The sequence below is a fragment of the Ruditapes philippinarum genome, unplaced genomic scaffold (genome assembly GCF_026571515.1).
Source record: "Ruditapes philippinarum isolate M1 unplaced genomic scaffold, ASM2657151v2 ctg21_1_1_1_1, whole genome shotgun sequence".
Classification (NCBI taxonomy): Eukaryota; Metazoa; Mollusca; class Bivalvia; order Venerida; family Veneridae; genus Ruditapes; species Ruditapes philippinarum.
This window is the reverse complement of record NW_026857242.1, coordinates 113,938-131,938: the sequence shown is the minus strand read 5'-3', so window position 1 is coordinate 131,938 and position 18,001 is coordinate 113,938. Positions and strand designations below refer to the sequence as shown.

Here is an 18,001-nt window from a genome sequence, read left to right as displayed (position 1 = left end):
ATCTGTTTGTCTAAGATGTCGTCTATGTATCGCTGACCTGTCAATTTAGAACAACAAGGTCGGTCCGTCCATCTCAGCTTATGCCTCCCGACACCATAACTGACCCACCTCCGTAGCGGTCATGCTCAGCAATATTTGCAGCCTGAAACCGTCCACCTCGTCTTCTCCAGACTCTAGCTCACCTATCTGTGAAGTCTAGGCAGTGTTGTATGGTCCACCGTGTATACTATACGGTCCGTACTGGCGAAAGGTGTCTCCTGCTGCACCATCACTACAGCCCTCCATTACTTTGCTTGTCTCAAATGCCGCCTAATGTTAGCATTCGCCATATCGAAGTGACAGCTGTTAGAAATGTAAGCCACTGAATGGCAATAAGCCTTACTTGACAAGACCTCTGCAACAGTGATTTGAATTATTTCCCTTGGGTCAACATTGACCAAACTCTGACGGTCACTTGATCTATATAAACATGTATAGAAAAACAAGTTTTATTTTTAATGCAAAGAGCTTAGATATTTGGCATGTAGCAATGTATTGTGGTCATCTACAAAGACATCTACAAAACTGATATTAATCATGCCCCTTGGTCAATATTTGCCCCGCCCTGGGGGTCACTTAGCTAAGCTTGACCTATATAGAAAAAACGCATTTAAGTCTTATTGTGCAAACCACAATGTCAACAGATTAGATATTTGGCATGTAGCAATGTCTTGTAGTCATCTACATAAATGATATTAAGTATGCCCCTTGGATCAATATTTCCCCCACCCTGGGGTCACTTGATTCATATAGACTTCTATAGGAAAACATAATTAAGTATTATTGTGTAAAACTACAACGCACAGCTAAGTTATTTTTGTATGTAGCATATCTTAATTGACCTCTTTAATAGCTAAGTAAATCATTACCCTGGGGTACAAAATGGCCCCATCTTGGTCACTTAGTTCATATTGACTTATAAACATATCTTTAATGTATTTACTCCTTAATCCTTAATATTTTGCTTGTAGCATCAATTTGTAGTCTTCGGCAAAAATTGTATTAACCATGACCCTATGCTCATGGGGAACACATGCCTTATATAGAGTGATATGTAAAAAACATCAAACACCAAAATGTTTTGTGGAAAACGTATATGCTTGGCATGTAGCAATGCTTAGTAGATCTCTACAAAGTTCTATGAATCATGCACCTGAGGTCAAAGTATTGTAAGGATAATTAAGATAAAACATTTTTCAGTGAAGAATTAAAGGTTTAAATTGAATTTTACGATGCGCTTGACACATTTAGAACTGCTAAAATTTGTAAAGAAATAATAATAGCATAATGAACCCATTTAGTTTTTGAATTGTCTCACATATGTTCCCATGGAATTTGCCGCTGAATATAAGCTATGCTATTGCAAGTTAGTGTTTTCAAAAGATATTTAGATAATTAAGCAGTTAACATAAGAAACAAATACAAATATTTGCAGTTTTGGCTATCTCTATTTTTGTAGCATATGTTTAGCAAATCATTTTTACTGCATAATTCCGAAGAATCAGTACTCTGGCAAGCGCCAGATAATAAGTATCACAACTAGCGTCCAAAGAGTCAGTATCGCCGTCAGCGTTCAAGCGTCTAAAGGATCAGTTGACCTACTTGCTGCTAGTGTTTAAAGATTCAGTTTCGCCAAAAGTAAGTTTTGCCAAATATTCAGTACCGCCGCAAGCACCTTTAGACTCGGCATCACAAATGGCGCCGAGGAATCAGTCACTATTGCCGTTTCGTCAAAAGAAAATGTATTGCTGCTAACAACCGAAGAGGTAGCATCTCCGCTTCCTTTGAAATAGTTAGTATCATAGCTAGCGTCTTAAGAATAAGTAGGCCAATTTTCACTTATGTCTAAAGAGCCAGTACTGCTTATTGCGCCCAAAAGAATCACTATCGCATTTACTGCCGTCGAACGGGTCAGTATTGCTGCACGTGTCTTATGGCCACAAGCGGTCAAAGAGTCAGTATCTAATCTAACATCCGAAGAAAAGCAAGACCTATACTAGTTTAGCGTCCATAAAGTTGATATTGCTGATTGCAACGACAGAGGCAGTATTGCCCCAAGCGACCTAAGAAACATTATCTGAGCTAACGTCCGAAGAATTTGAATGCCCATTCGCTAGCATCCAAGGTATCAGTATTACAGGTGCTGTCAATAAAACCAGAACTGCCGCTTGCGAATTTGGATTCAGAATCGGATTTAGCGTCCAGTGCCATATTATTCTGTATCAATACTAGACGTCGAATGAATCAATACTGTCGCTAGTACCCAAAGAGTATCTCAAACTAGCGATCAAAGATTAAATAACTCCACTTTCGTCCAGATTAAATTTACTTTAGTTACTAATTAAAGTTTAAGTGTAAAACAAACGGAATTATTTGTTTTGATCATTTATTATCATTATAGTATAGTTAAAAAGTATACTACTAATCACAGATAACTTTAGGACGGAACAGATATTTTATGTACATAAGAAATCATGATTACAATTTCTGATTATTTTGGCAGTATTTGGAAGATTATATAAGACATGTGAGTAGAAATCAGTTCTGAACAATAAACACATTTCTAGATAGAGAGCCTTGCACTCCATTTGAAATTATTAGCACGACATTTAACTAGGAATTATTTGTCAAAAAAGCTTTTGTTGTTGGGCACATATTTCATTTTAAAGGAACTCCACCAAGGTACAAAAGTATCAGAAATGAAATTTGAGATTCTTATATACATGTAGATTAGCTGGGGCACTTTAATCAGAAAGATATTTAAAAGAAATATTAAGAAATAATACAGGAATAAACTAAAAAGCGTATGTTTGTGCTATTCTTAGCCCGATTAAATTTTTGGATCATTTTTCATAATTACAATAATTATTCTAGAGAAAGAGAGAGAATGAGAGAATGATCTGAAATTGTATACACAAGTTGTGAGCTTAGATCGACATGAAATGAAACATATATCTCTAAAAATTATTTTCAGTTCAATCATGTCAAAAAAACCTCAGTGGATACCCTTTAAAAGAAAATACTTATATTTATCTTCGTAACCGTAAGATAAACAATGTAAACGTGCCGAAAATACAGGAGTTTTAGACCATGACGACGTCTTAAAGATTTCCTTAATAAACATTGTCTCTAAGAACTTTTCTACTGCTTTGTTTTATGAATGCCGGTAACACACTTTTATACAATGCTTCTAATCTAACTAGACAATAGAACGGAAATTAAGGACATTGACACAAGAATTTTATGCATGCAGTAAATGTTTGTGCACATAGATATACAGAAAAGATGAAATAATAATAATAATAAAAAGGTATTGCAAATAATTACATATTCCTAAATCAGAAAACTATTGCAAATTGAAAAAAATGTTTATCACAAAGAAGGCAGTATGGCAAATATAATAGTATATCACACAGCATTTAATGTGAATATAAAATGATATGTATCCGTTTTACATATGACACTCAATTTTGAGCATTCTCTTGCTCCTCAGATGTCTGTTTGGCTTCCTCAGAATCTATGGCCTTGGTCACATTTCGCAGCTGAAATAAATAGTAAGAAATAACCTAACTTGGCATAAGTGTATGTAGATATTATAGTATTTAATTGATATGGACTAATACTAATTACCATGACGGCCCCATATATTTCTTTTTCGTTTGTTTACGGTGTTTCAGTTAAACAATAAACGGTGGTTCAATCATGGTGCGTAAATACGTATATGCATGCTAGAACACCTGTATTTATCGGCCAGTGAATTATATGAATAGATATATGTGCTCATAAGTATTTTCATTTAAAACAAAAAAAGACAAGTAGTTATACATGGAAAACTAATTATTCACGGAAAGAGAACACAGATTTCTTTTTTATCCAATGTATAACAGGATATTTGAAATTTGTTTTGTCTCCCTTTACTAAGCTCGGTTGTTGTCAAATACTAGTAAAATATTTTAACACGAAATCATAACTGAAAATGTTCATCATAACTTGAATCTTTGATAGATGATAATAGTTGATCAAGTATAATGTCATTTCAAAATTTTCAGAAATATTAAAATCAGAATATATAGATGTACAGGTATACAGAAAACTCAATTTTGGTGTTACTAAGTAATTAGTTTTTAAGGATTTCACATAATTAAATAGTTTTCTTTCTTGAAAAGAAAAAAGAAATATCATTAAAAACGCCCGTGTTAAGGAACGTTATCGGATATTTACCCAGACGTAGAATGTTCCAGCTCCTGCACTGGCAAGTCTAACCTCAACCTCTGTGTGGTCATTTAATGTTTTCTCTACACGATACTTGGTGTCAGGTTGAACATTCACCGTGTCAAATTGTCTCACTCGTCTCAACATCCCACTTTTACCTGTCTTACCCATTAACACCTGTAAATCCTCCCAGTCCTGAAATATATCATCTTTATTATAAATCATAAGTTTTGTACTGAGTGAGTGAGTGCGTGAGTTGGTGAGTGAGTGAATGAGTGATCCACAAGCTATTCATACTAAGCTTATTTCCATACTGCTTTAAACCAATTCTTAATTGAAATACCGGTATATCAGTTAATAGTACAACAAATATTAAATATTCTTAAAGTCATTACCTCAACGTACTCTTCTTTATCTCCAAGCAAAAGAAACGTTGCTTTCATAACATCAAATATAACTTTAGGAGGGTATTTGTAGCTTCTTAACTCTGATATTGTTGGTTGTTTCATTTCGAGAACATCATGCGCGATCTTGTTGAGGTGTCTTAAATGTTCACTGACATCTTCAGCCTCGTTTATTTGCTTTTTTACTTTTTCCCGGAAACGTGATTCTTTCCCGCGCTTTATTGCTTTGTCCAATGTTTGAAGATGACGCCGCATGATAGCATCTTCGAGCTCTGAAAAAAGTGTTGAACGTTGAAACGCAAAGATGATAGATGCAATAATTGTTTTAAGACATTTTTCATGTGATTTATGAAAAATAAGGATTTTCTGACACAGTATAATTATGTACTGTGAAAGTTTTGTCCTTAATATACCGCGATACCTTAAAACAGGCAAAATAATTAAGGGTGATGCTAGTGTCAGTCAGTCCAGGTTAATTTCCGAATGATAATTCCTAAAAAAATGTAAAAAGGTTTTTGTAATAATGAGGTTGGTCAAACCTGCCTTTTCAAACATTGTCTTGTGACATTAAACACTTTTCAACTTACACATTGCTTTCAGTCTTCATTTTGTCATGTACAACACATGCATGGCAAGATCTAAACGGCATTCCATTTACTTTTTTTTATTTAAACACAATCATTTTTTTATCAAGTTAAATTTCTAAGAGATGTAAACAAGATTTAGAATTTAAATACAATGGCATCATAAAGTGGATTGAACTGAAAGCTAAAAGCTTATTGTAATTATCTCCCTTTCATTTAATCTTTATCATTAATATTTAGTTTTCTACATCGCTTTCATGAAAATATATGTACCTTTCTTCACTTTCTTGAGTTCTAAAGCATCTTGTCCAGCTGTCAGGTCACCTTTATCGTCCATATCCATCTTCTCAAACCTCGACAACTGAAGTTCGAGTTCTTCTATGTCTCGAGTACCATTTGACTTTGCCATCGATTGTATACTGTTTCTCGTTCTCTTTTCTATTGGGTTCTTAAAATAAAACAATAACTGTCAAATAGATATTAAAGAATATCTCAATAACTACAAAACGCAACACATTTAGTCATCTGCCATTGCGTTAGATAATGCTTAACTTCATACATTTAGTATTTAATTGATTTTAATGAATTAAGAATAGGTATCCACCATGAAGTTTGAAATATTTGAATTATTTATTACGATCTTCCCTGCCACATTTTAATATTTTGTCAAATGTCCCTTTTTATACTTATAGTCTTACCTCCCAATTTCGAATCCTCTTTTTCTTTCCATGTTCTGAACTGAGCAGATAATTGCAAACGTTCTTGAATTCGCTTTCATTCTTTTGCTTTGAATGCATTGTTAGAGCATACTCTCCATTCTCCGGGACGCTCACTTGAACGTTAACATTTCTGTTTGACTGTGTCTGTTTTATATATTTCGATAATTCTTCTTTTGATAAAGTATTGTGTACTAGCTCGGTTTTTACTTGTATGTCTCTTGTTAAGTTGAAGTTAAGAACTATTTCCTTTCGTGCAAACACTTTGACTATTCCGGATTGATGTAAAGTTGTTTTTGTTTCCGGCAATTTCAGTATCTGCTTTTTGGGGTCCATACCCAACTTTTCCCGGTTTTAAAGGGGTTATGGGGACAGTTTTTCCTGAACTTCGTTACAAAAATTTTAAAAATGAAACACATTCTTATTTTTTTTAATGCCTTCCACCTACTATCTCCCAGCTTTAAAATTCCTTTTTTGGGAAAAAACCGTTTTCCCAAAAAAATCCCTTTTAAAAATCAGATCTTTTTTTAACAGTACAAAATTATTTAGCTGCAAAGTTTGCCCGATATTTTTTTCCCCAAATTTTTTAGGGTTGTAATATAATTCGTAATAAAATCCCATTTTTTTGGGGTTTCCCTCACCCCCAAATTTTCCCACAGGGACATTTTTCCTTTCCCTTTTTTTTTTTTAGTCCCCCAAAACAAACACTAAAAACTTTACTTTTTTTTTCAAAATAATAGCGTGAACAAAACGGTACGTCAGCAAATTTTTGCACAGTCCAAGGCCTAGCCAAAAGCTGCCATCGCTTCTCCTTTGCTAGTGCCACATATGCAAAGTCTTCTGGGTCGGTAAAGAAATAGTAATCGTCCAATTTTTGAATATGGGTTCCAGCAGCCTCCTTTTCCCTTTTTCACAAAACAGTTTTTCCCCTATTTTTATTTTAAAAAGATGCCCGGGAACTAGGGAAATTTGAAATATTACAAATTATTAATACCTTTTTTCTTTAATCATATTTTTTTCAAATATCAAAAAAATTTTAAAAAACGTTTTTATTTTTCTTTTTTTTTGTCTTTTATATCGAGATTAACCCTGATTACAAATAATTTAGCTAATATTCGTACATGCATTTTAGATTTAAAACATATTTTATTGATCTTCTTGTACACATTTTAACAGTATATTCTCATTATGTTTATACAAAACTAGGAAAATGGTTGATTCGTACATGTGTATGTATATTTGACTGTTATGATAAAAAGTATGGTACGAAACTTTATTTGTATAACAAGAGATTTATGAAGTTCTTCATAATCTTAAATACATACGAAAAGTTAGTTAAATGTAAGAAGTTTGCTTAAATAAACAGACATAAGAAAATCGAACTTGAGCTAAAAAAATTAAAATCTACAAAATAGAGAAAACGAAATCCCCAAAGAACGCACAAAGCGGTAAAATTGCTTTGATAAAGCCTGTTTATGTACAAGCCTTTAATAATGGTGGTCAAAAAAGTCATATAACCATAAAAAGTTAAATCCAAAAATTATCAGAATTTGATGACAAATAAATAACATAAGAAATCAGGAGAAAATAAAAATTGATGAAAGAAATCATCATTTATCATAAAATTATTATTATATAGAATGAAATCATTATTTTGGTAGAAAACTCAAAGTAAGTAAAGTATGATTGACTAATCGGGTTTAAAATGATGGGTTTAATGATATTCAACTTCCCTTGTGGTTTTAGTAACATGGAGGATTTGTTTTTTCTATTTAAAAAAGAGTTGGAAAAAGTACTGGGGAAAAAAAAAAAAAACTAAAATTTTAATGCATACAAAATATTTAAAAATTAATGTTTGCGATTTATTACAGCAATTATTTAGAAAAAAAAAAAGAATTAATAAAACTATGATGTAAACTATATATAATTATATATATTTTCGTTTTGAAAGAATTTAAGGAAGGAAAGCATACTTTCTAAACTGACATAGCAAATACTGAAATTATGATCGTATCAAAGAAATTGAGTTCGGAACATTCCATAGAAAATACAGTCTATCTAACACTGTTTTTTACTTTTTATCTGGCCAAAAGAATAAAACTTAAAATAACGTTTACTAAATATATTTCTACTTTTAAAGTAGAAATCTACGTGTTTTTTTTTTGTTTTTTTTTTTGTTGTTGTTGTTTTTTTACTCCTATAATTTTATCTACTTTTTATGTCATCATCTTTCTACACGTGAAATTAAAAATGAATAAAGTTACCCGGTATGGGGTCTGGAATAAAGCACAAACATATATCAACTTCAGTTTGTAGAAATAATAGCAATGTTTAGTTATTAAAGGTGTGACGTGTGAAACGCGATTATCAGAACGCGTCTTCTCATATCATAAGAAGAAGAAGTATGTAAAGCCAGGAATAAATGATAGTTCAATCTGTATAAAATATCATAATTTTTTTTAATCCTTTCTAATCTTTTTAAATTCGTCCTACGAATCAATTCAAATAAACGCAATCGGCTTGCTATGCGCAAAATCTGACATGCTCATAGCTAGCTGTCACCATCTTAAAGGTGTTCTTCCTTTTTACCTTTATATTTGTAAAGGAGCCTGACAATCTTGGCTGATTAGTATAAGAAATGTTGCCGAACTCTTCAAATTCAACCATTTTTGTATAATAATCAAGAGACAACGACTACTGTGTGCTACAAAATATATATTCAGCCATAAATCTATAAATTGTGTATGTTTAAAAATTTAATTTACTCGGTGTTACCTTTTGACTCCACTTTGGTGTAAGCCCCACTGGAATGTCCTACAACACCAGAACTTGCCCATAAAGGAAACACAAGACGCCATCCCCCAGCCACATACACGGCATTCCAGTTGTTATTTAGTGTCATCACCTTCTCGTCAGGATCGCCAACATCATAGGAGACACTTTTTCCATAACCGTTGATAATAACGCACGGTATGTTCGCATGCCTATTGTTATAATTATGTTATAATTATGCATGAGAACACATTGAACTTGTTATATGTATATCCGAAATGCTCGGTAATAGTTTAAAAACGTCAAACATGCATACATATTTGGGGACTATCTAGCTATATAGTATAAAAAATGTATTTTATGGGCTCAAATATATATCAATGTATCTCTAATATGGAAAATGATACTCAAAATCACGATTAGTTTTGCCCTAGACTACATCAAGTATCATTTTATATAAAAGGATTGTTAATCGATTAAATCTTCCACATGAAATGTAATACTAATTGTAAATAATTATTTAATATTTTACCGACACAGAACTGCAAAGAAGGAACCTTTGGATGCTCTGTGGTCTCGGATTAGCTTTAGAAACCCTAATGGAGTGTCGCTATCGGTAACAGAAGAGTAGTCTGCATTGTCCACGTCCTGACAGGTCATCCAACAAAAGATGGAGCGGACCTTTTCCACATCAGTCTTACAGAATGATGTCAGGTGTGTTATTAATTCTTGGTAGTCGTTTGCCTTATCAGCAGGGGTCTGAAATACAGTTTTAAATTGATTGTTTTATCATGATTGTTCAATTTAAATGGACAACATCACAGGATGAATTTAAAGTTCTGAATGATTTGTTTTATTGGTAATGGTTTAGATTCAAGGGTTTTGGTTTGAATGTGATTACTTTTCCACATGCCTGGCTGTATTTGCATCTTATTCAAGATACATGTATTTGCCTGTTTAACAAAAAATTGTAAACAAGGTACTCAACATAGACGGATACAACATTACCTGTTTCGCTTTTTCATCAATATGTTTCATTTTACTGGCATTAAAGATGGCGTCCCTTTTTTCTGTTGGCACTTTGACGGCAGGATATCCTGCCTCTGTCTTCGCTACGTCCACCTGAATTCAAACAAAATAGACAAAACCATTATATATCAAAATAGAACAAAGGTTAACAACAAAAATCATGTAGATGATAACAATCTATAGTTAGATCACAAAATTAATGCAATTAGATAAGTTTAAAAATTATCAGAATAATCGTAATTAGTACATATATTTACATTGTGTATATAAAATTTATAGCATTTGCTTTATATGTAACCTTTACCTATATATTTATAATATCTGACACCATAAATAAAAAATGATTCTTTATTTAAGAAGGGATTGAAATTAATATAGATTAGGAATGACTTTATTATTTTGTTCTCTTCTTGTCTGATATTATCCAACATGCTATCATCGACTTATTGACATAACGTAATGCCATTTAAGACCAATTAAGAAACTGGCTATTAAAATCGTTTCACATACTGGCTTTGATACAAAATAAATCATATGAAACCGTTTTTATTGTTAATTGATTTTTGTTTTATTATACGCACAAACTGAGTTCATTTGAGCTTTCAAATTACATGTATAACACATGTTTCAACATCAGAACACTCTACGTACAATGAGGTAAATAAATTCGGGACTACACTGAAGTTGATTTTGCTCTTGTTTGTTTATTGTTCAGTTCCTTGTACTCGTATATTATAAATTTATATATCATTATTTCTTTATAGTTTACGCTTCTGAGGTAGTCCCTAAACTAAACGCTTGGTTTAATAAAAAAGGCTCTCTAAAGTTAAACCTCATTGTTAGAGTAATTCTGACGTTAATTATTTATTTTTTGATGTAAAAACAAACACATACGTAAAATCAAACACATAGATAAATATGATTTTGCTTCTGCGTATCTGAATCCAAGCTCATACATAATGCAATGTTTAAATTATTTAAATATACATAAGGCAACATATAATTATTTGATATTTCAATAGCATTATAATATTGATTAGCTGAATAAAGTAATCAGAAGGGAACAATTTACTGAAATAAATATGTAATTAAGTTTCATATTCTTTTTTTGGTTGTTTTGCATTTTATGCCTTCCAACCGGGATTTCCTGGATTACCTACCAACAATTACCTAGTTCTCCGCAAGTAAAAGGCTTCTATTTCAATGACTATAAAATCTTTATGTCTGAGGGGAAATTTCGTCACGCCCAAGGATCGGACTGGCTGCCGCTAGATTTCAAATGCGGTGTGTTCCCAACCGGACAGAATATCTTATATATAAGAGCAAATGAAATATAATAGTGAACAATAAGTAATTGTCGCTTGACAAATCGGTTAAATGTGCGTTAGTAATTTCGTTTTCATCTCTGATCGATTGAATGTAAAACCAGCTGTGAACTTTCTATTTTATTGTTGAACTATTGACGGGAAAAACTGAACATAAAAACAATTCTGAACTTTCTATTTCATTGATGAACTATGGCACGCGAATACTTTAACCGTATAGTAAATGTGCATTTTCTATTTCATCTATAAACCATGAAACACTTAACTTAATAGAAAATATGCATATTCAATGTTGTTCATTAACTATGAAAATGTTTACGTTAACCCAAATTGTAAATTCGCACATTCTATTTCATTCTATTTCCAAGTATGGCACGCGTAGACTTTAATCTTATAGTAAATGTACACTTTCTATTGCATATATGAGCTAAGGAACACGTACACTTTAACTAATGTAATAGAAAATGTGCACTTTCTATTTCATTTATGAAATTTGGAACATGCGCGTATAAATTAACCCAAATTGTAGATGTGCACTTTCTATCTCATCTATAAAATATGAAACACGTATACTTAACTTAAAAGTACATGTAAATATGCAAATTCATTGTCGTTCATTGGCGACGCCGGTGAGCGGCGTCGTCTATTATGGAACGCTTTTTATTTTTGCCTATGGAAGGAGCTGTTATTATTAGCAGTTAATTTCATGTTGTGTAAATTAGTTTTATTTTGATTCGTAAAAATCAAGTAAACAAATGTGTTGTTATATTTGTATTTAATAACTTTATGTAAAAAGCATGTGCATTGTGATATTATTTTCACGAAATTGCGGGTTAAGTTTAACAGCTTGTCCCTTAGTTTTAATGACAATACTAAAACCCGGATTTCGAATATCGTTGTGGTCTAGATTGAGGCCGTATCATTTATACATTTTCAAAATTTTCCTACAAGAAGAAAGTTCACCTGCAATTGAGTATAAGGATAGGTAATGGAACTGTTTGTAAACGATTATCCTATTGATTTTATCCTTATTACATTTATCTGTTGCGCAGAATGGTTGTTTTTTTTACAAGTGTACCAGTATCCGGATGTTGAAAGCTATCCGATTTTCTGCAATTACTGCTGACACATGGCCATCTATTTTTTTATGAATACTTTACCATTAATTTGCATGGCTTGATAAAATTGAACCTGCAACATTTCATAATTTTGCTGTTTATCGTGTTCTTTTGGGTTTCAGGTTTTCTTTATTTTAAAGGGGAAGTAAACTTATGTTTACTAAATTATTTGTTCTTTTCTGTCTATCTTAGGTATTACTTATAATACTATTTTTGTTGTATATAATTCACCAGTTGTAAGGTCATCAAAAGCATGTTAATGTTAATGTTAGGATTTCATATTAATTTAATATAAACTGGGAATTATTAATGTTATGTGCATGTACATGTATATCTTAGACAGTAGTATATTGATATGTTGAGACTTATAATTTTTCTGCATTTTAAGAGATACAGTTATTCATTATTATTAAAGGGATGAGACTTTCATTTAAAGTTTATAAATGATAAACATGTATTGATTGAAAATGTCCTTAAACTTGGATCAAGCAATATAATTAATAAAGTTCAAAAAAAATCATATTCTGAATAGTTATTCTATTTTTTTCCTAACATGTGCATAGTTTGAAAAGGACAGCTTCTGTCTTATCTATTTGTAATGAAGAGACACCGGTCTCAACCTCCAGGTCTCCTGAGTCAACGCGACAACAGACTGTACATAGAGTAGATTGTTACTTGCCCTTGAATAAATTTGTGCACTAAATTTATAGTGGGTGATTTGTGCCACATGAAAACAATGGTGAAAAAGAAAAACAACATAGTACAAAAAGTAACTGGGCGCCAGATGAAAACATGAAAATACAATCTACCACAAAGTGGTTTGTTTGTTGCATTTTTCATGTTTTTGCCCGGTGCCCTTGATGCAAAATACAAATCAGCCTTCATAAAATTTCTTATGTTGGTCACAGGTTAATGAGTTTCTGGTCAAGCTCAAAGTTTTTCTCATCCTATGACTGCATATAAGCATGAGTTCAATTTCCTATGCTCTGTAACATAAGAAATTCACGACCACAAATCGATATAGTGGGGAAATATGTTGTGGTTTTAGAACTGTTTCATTATTAAAGAGAAAATGTGTAGCAGGACGGATAGCTCAGTTGGTCTTCTGAAAGTCATGGGTTTGAGTCATGGTCAGGCAGTTTCAGTCAGGGTTTAGAAGTGGTTTTTCAATTGACACATGTTTGATTCATTTAACAGATTGCATTATTTGAAATGGACAAAGGCAGTATTGCATGATACTTTTAGATCTACAAAGGGCATTTGATACAGTTAAACACACTATCCTGCACATGAAGAAGTTGTTTTTCTTCTTCTTCATGAAACTTCAAGCATCTGCCATATATAATGACATTCTTACATGGTTTAATAGATAAATACAGAATCCCTAAAGAAAGCCCAACACGGCAAAATTGAAAATGTTGCAGGCTCGGTTTGATTGAGCCTGTTCATGGACGGTACTGGAAAGTGCAAGTTACCGTCCACGCCCCCTAGCACCGGCTTAAGCAGAATTCAACGTTTAAACACGAAACAGTAAAATTTTGAATTTAGAAACATCCGCAGATGTGTTCATACGGCGGTTATCATAGAACCTTCAATGTGACACTTCCGTGCCATTCCATGAAAAGCGGCGTATGGTCCCCAAGTAATAAAAAGCGTGTGCCCTAAACGAGAAAACAATGGGCGGAACTAAATAAAATGGAATTTTGAACGGGGATCAGAGGTTAAGTCTTATCTCTGATAGTAGCTGGTTGATGTGGCTGGTACTTATTCTACTACTGCTCTGAGTACCTATGCTGTCCCCCTGATGTTCATTTTAGGTCCTCTTTTATGTCTAATATATGTCAATCACATGTCTTCAACCCTAAGCAATAAGCTTTTATTATAATGCACAGGCACGAGTATCAGACCTTGGATGAAAAAATATGGCCAGATTGATAAAAAAACCTGTGTTCATCTTAAAAGTGTCAACAACCAAAATAAAATGTAAATAATGACCCCCTTTAAAAATATACTTCAACTTGAAGTATATTTTTAAAGGGGGTCATTATTTACATTTTATTTTTTAAGATGTTTAAGATGAACACAGGTTTTTTTATCAATCTGGCCATATTTTTTCATCCAAGGTCTGATACTCGTGCCTGTGATTATATGCTGATGACTCAGGAATCCTTGTGTCTCATAAATGAAATCTGAAGAAATTCTTTCTTATAACATGAGTCTTATAAGATTGCTTAATTGACTATAAATTGCCTTTGCATCTTGGCAAGACAGAGTCTATTCTTTTTTGGTTTAAGTTTCAACTTAACCTGGCCATAGCCTCCAGGTCACATGTAATGGTACTGCTATAAAGTACACATCTTTTGTTAAGTATTTAGGTGCAAATCTGGATCAAATTCTTTTGGCGTCGCCCTTTGATGCTTTGCATCAATGCTTTTCTTGTTAACTATGGAATACGTTTACTTTTACTCAAATCGTAAATCTTCACTCTCTATTTCATTTATGGAACACATATACCTTAATGCAGTAAATGTACACATGAACTATAGAGCATGCATAGATAAACTAAAAAAACAATTGTGTTGATGAGCTATTGTTTGGTTTTATTAACCTGTCAATTACATACTGATTACACGGTCGATGCACACAATATATTAATCTTCGGTAGATTTTCGGTCAGCTCCGTGAGATGTACGCTGTACGATGGAATTTAATTTAATTTGTATGAACTAAGTGAACTGATCGTTATAGCGCAATAGGGTAAAGCACGAGTTTATAATCAATAATAAGTGCCATAGATGTTTTAAGTTCGAGACCGCGTTGGTCCATGTTGTTGTTTTTCTTATTAATACTTTCAACATTATTAAAGCTACACATGATTATTTTTTATGTTGTTTGTTTTGTTTTATTATGTTTTACTTAATTTTGCAAAGTCTATACTCTTTTTAAATAACATGTTTTAAGAATTCATGTTTAAATTAAAACGGATTAAAATCAGTAAATGTCTTTACAATGCCGTAAAACACACTACAAATCGGTTCCATTAAAATATATTGCAAAAATAAAGAGAGAGTAAAGCCTAAAAGAATGTCATCAGTAAGGATCGAACCACAGACCTCTCAATTATCAGGCATTCTCTTAACCGACTGCGCTATTGCGAATTAACGAAACCCTTCACATTAAGCTGGCCTGACTTTCAAAATATGACTTTTATACTCCACATTAATTCTCGTAAACTACACGGACCAAACCGAAGTGGGGTCGAATATTTAAATGAGTGCTATAATGTATTCATAATTGACAGGTCAATAAAATCAGACAATATTCGATCTGAAAGCAAGTGTGATTTAACGTAAAAGCATGCGAGCACTTTCTTTTTTCATTGTATATCTGTCGAACTTATTTACTTAAACCCAAAGGAAAATCTGAAAAGTTGTATTTTTCATTAATTGCCTTCTGAACATGTACGAGTAATGAATAAAGCGTACTGTACGCAACAATTTTTAGTATACTTAAAGGCATATTATGCCTAAGAAACAATTTATTTATTGAAATTGATAATTCTTTTTACTGAAATGGTAAACATGCGTTTAATAATGCTTAAATGAAAGCATGTTAGATACTAAACTTATCACCTGAAGACAACGACACTAAATTATTTGTCATAAAAGTAGCAAAATGTAAACAATGTAGAATTTAAGTTCCAACTCATTATAACTATACGAATTAAACAAAAACATCAGCCGCAAAAGATGTTTCAGGTACTAGGCCAATGTGTATAACTATAACAGGACAACAAAAATATAATATTTTTAGAAATAAAAAGAAAAGCATTTCTTAAGCATAACGGGTCTTTAATTAATAACGTTGTACATGACATTGTACATGTATATTTGATAGATCCCGGTATAATAAACTACCTATATTATATTAATATCTAACAATTATTTACATTCAACACTCTATCACCCATAAGATCAAGATGTCTGATTGCATTTTAAAAACAAAACAAAAAATCAGATATAAAATAATATCATATATCTATATGACAGACATGCATGTATACATTAGTATTTATCTTAATGTGGTTTAAGAAACTCGACGACTTGCATGTTTATATTATTATTGTGTATATTAGTAGACATTCAGGATTGTCAGACATTTAACCTCGCGTGGAGTTAAATGAAATAGTTTGCGCCGAAGAACATTTAAATGTAGCTGTTCAGATAGATATTGCTTACAAAATTACAGCCTTATCAAATATCTAACTTTTTTATGTGTTGAATTTGTTAAAAATCCATTTATCTTGTAAAAATACATTTATTAATGAAACACATTTTTTTTTTCAAATCAAGGCGGGAATATTTTTAACAACTCGACTGAATTGTAGTGTCTTTGAATAAGTATTCCAGTCTTTTTTTAAATTTTCTATAGTAGCGAATGCTTACTAAAACAAAACTATAAGACACTTGATGGATAAACTAAATCCGCGTGATTCGCAAAAGCGAGATCACACTTTAATGAAAAAAAAACCCAAAACATATTAAATTACAGGAAAAGAAATAAGGAAAACAAAATGATACCTACATCTTCGATTTCTGGCTCGTCCTTCAAAATCGGAAGTGCTCCGCGTTCCCCTTTATTCTGATTCTGGTCGTTCCCAGTTTCTTGCCCGGTCTTGTTTGATCTACTCGGGACTGGTTTTGTCGTCTGTTTGCCGGTCTTTTCATTGTTATTTGGATCGGATGCCTCTGATGAACTTCCGCAACCCATATTTCTAATTTGTCAATTGTCAACCATATCCCTTAACATATAAACCGTTTATTTTAACGTTATCACGTTCAATCTCCGACAATATAGATAAAGCACTTAACCGGACTAAAGTTATTAATTCTTAAGCCACTTTTCTTTATAATTAAAATTCATATATTCCTTTTTCCGTTTTACATTCTTTCAACGATAATGAATATTGATGTATCCATGGTGCGTTTGATTTACAAACCGTTTTTTTTTTACTTTTTTGAATGAATTATCAAATATTTGCCCTTACTTAAGAGTACTTGAATTCACTTGCTGGGCTTCAATATGTTAATATCATAAAAATACTTAATGTCATAAACAATGATAAATCCAATAAAAGCAGATTCAAAATTAACGCTAAATAGTGATCCAATTATTTTTACTTCCTCTGGTTTATTAAATTCAATTTCCCAGAAACCCTCTATTTTCCGTTTTGTGTTTATTTCAAAACAGTGTGTTGCTATGATTTACGGTACGTGCCCGCGCTTTCAATTCACCACAATCGATGTTTTCCTCTAGATAGAAAACCATCCGTGTTTGTTATATGATACCGTATCCATCAGGCCTCAACTTATCTCTGTATTTCATTCAATGAGCGAATAAACACATTGTTGCATCAGATTTATATCTTTTGGAAATAACATACATATTTTAAACTATTTTACTCCAATCAAACACTTATGACGATTGCAAGTATATAAGTTCCTACATCGTGCCGTTGATCATTTTTCAAAAAGGCAAAAACCAATCATTCTCACAAAAGAAATTATTTGAATTTGTACCCTTAATTATATATTCACCTTGTAAATATGAAGCTTTTGTGAATAAGCGTAGAAATATTGAAATACAGTATAGAACATGATAACCCTTCAATAAAAGTTTCTGTAATTATAAGCACGGCGCGGCATAATTATAGATCGACGTTTCGAAATCGATTACCAATGCATTGTATCTCAGATTTTAACACTATAAATGTCATTTATATTTTTTCATTTACTCCAGTCA

The 18,001-nt window shown here is 32.2% G+C and overlaps 2 protein-coding genes across 2 annotated transcripts; both read right to left on the bottom strand.

Annotated features, from left to right (window-relative positions):
- Positions 1-2,848: 2,848 nt before the first annotated feature.
- On the bottom strand, positions 2,849-6,291 carry LOC132749158 (uncharacterized). Its single transcript, XM_060738854.1, has 5 exons — positions 5,938-6,291; positions 5,513-5,687; positions 4,647-4,927; positions 4,261-4,446; positions 2,849-3,581 (listed from the first exon to the last, which is right to left on the bottom strand). The coding sequence occupies exons 1-5, from the start codon at positions 6,289-6,291 to the stop codon at positions 3,504-3,506; spliced, it is 1,074 nt and encodes a 357-aa protein (XP_060594837.1). The 3' UTR covers positions 2,849-3,503.
- Positions 6,292-8,115: 1,824 nt separating this feature from the next.
- Positions 8,116-18,001, bottom strand: LOC132749163 (hillarin-like). Its single transcript, XM_060738863.1, has 5 exons — positions 16,784-18,001; positions 9,736-9,849; positions 9,260-9,486; positions 8,731-8,939; positions 8,116-8,231 (listed from the first exon to the last, which is right to left on the bottom strand). Exons 1-5 carry the CDS (start codon positions 16,967-16,969, stop codon positions 8,200-8,202), a joined length of 768 nt encoding a protein of 255 aa, XP_060594846.1. The 5' UTR covers positions 16,970-18,001; the 3' UTR covers positions 8,116-8,199.

Coding starts and splice junctions, on each gene's coding strand:
- LOC132749158 (XM_060738854.1), bottom strand. CDS start 6,291: ATGGACCCCAAAAAGCAGATACTGAAATTGCCGGAAACAAAAACAACT. Junction 4,447..4,646: donor ATAAAGAAGAGTACGTTGAG/GTAATGACTTTA, acceptor GATATATTTCAG/GACTGGGAGGATTTACAGGT. Junction 3,582..4,260: donor CTGGAACATTCTACGTCTGG/GTAAATATCCGA, acceptor TATTTATTTCAG/CTGCGAAATGTGACCAAGGC.
- LOC132749163 (XM_060738863.1), bottom strand. CDS start 16,969: ATGGGTTGCGGAAGTTCATCAGAGGCATCCGATCCAAATAACAATGAA. Junction 9,850..16,783: donor ACGAGCCAGAAATCGAAGAT/GTAGGTATCATT, acceptor GTTTGAATTCAG/GTGGACGTAGCGAAGACAGA. Junction 9,487..9,735: donor TTGATGAAAAAGCGAAACAG/GTAATGTTGTAT, acceptor ACTGTATTTCAG/ACCCCTGCTGATAAGGCAAA.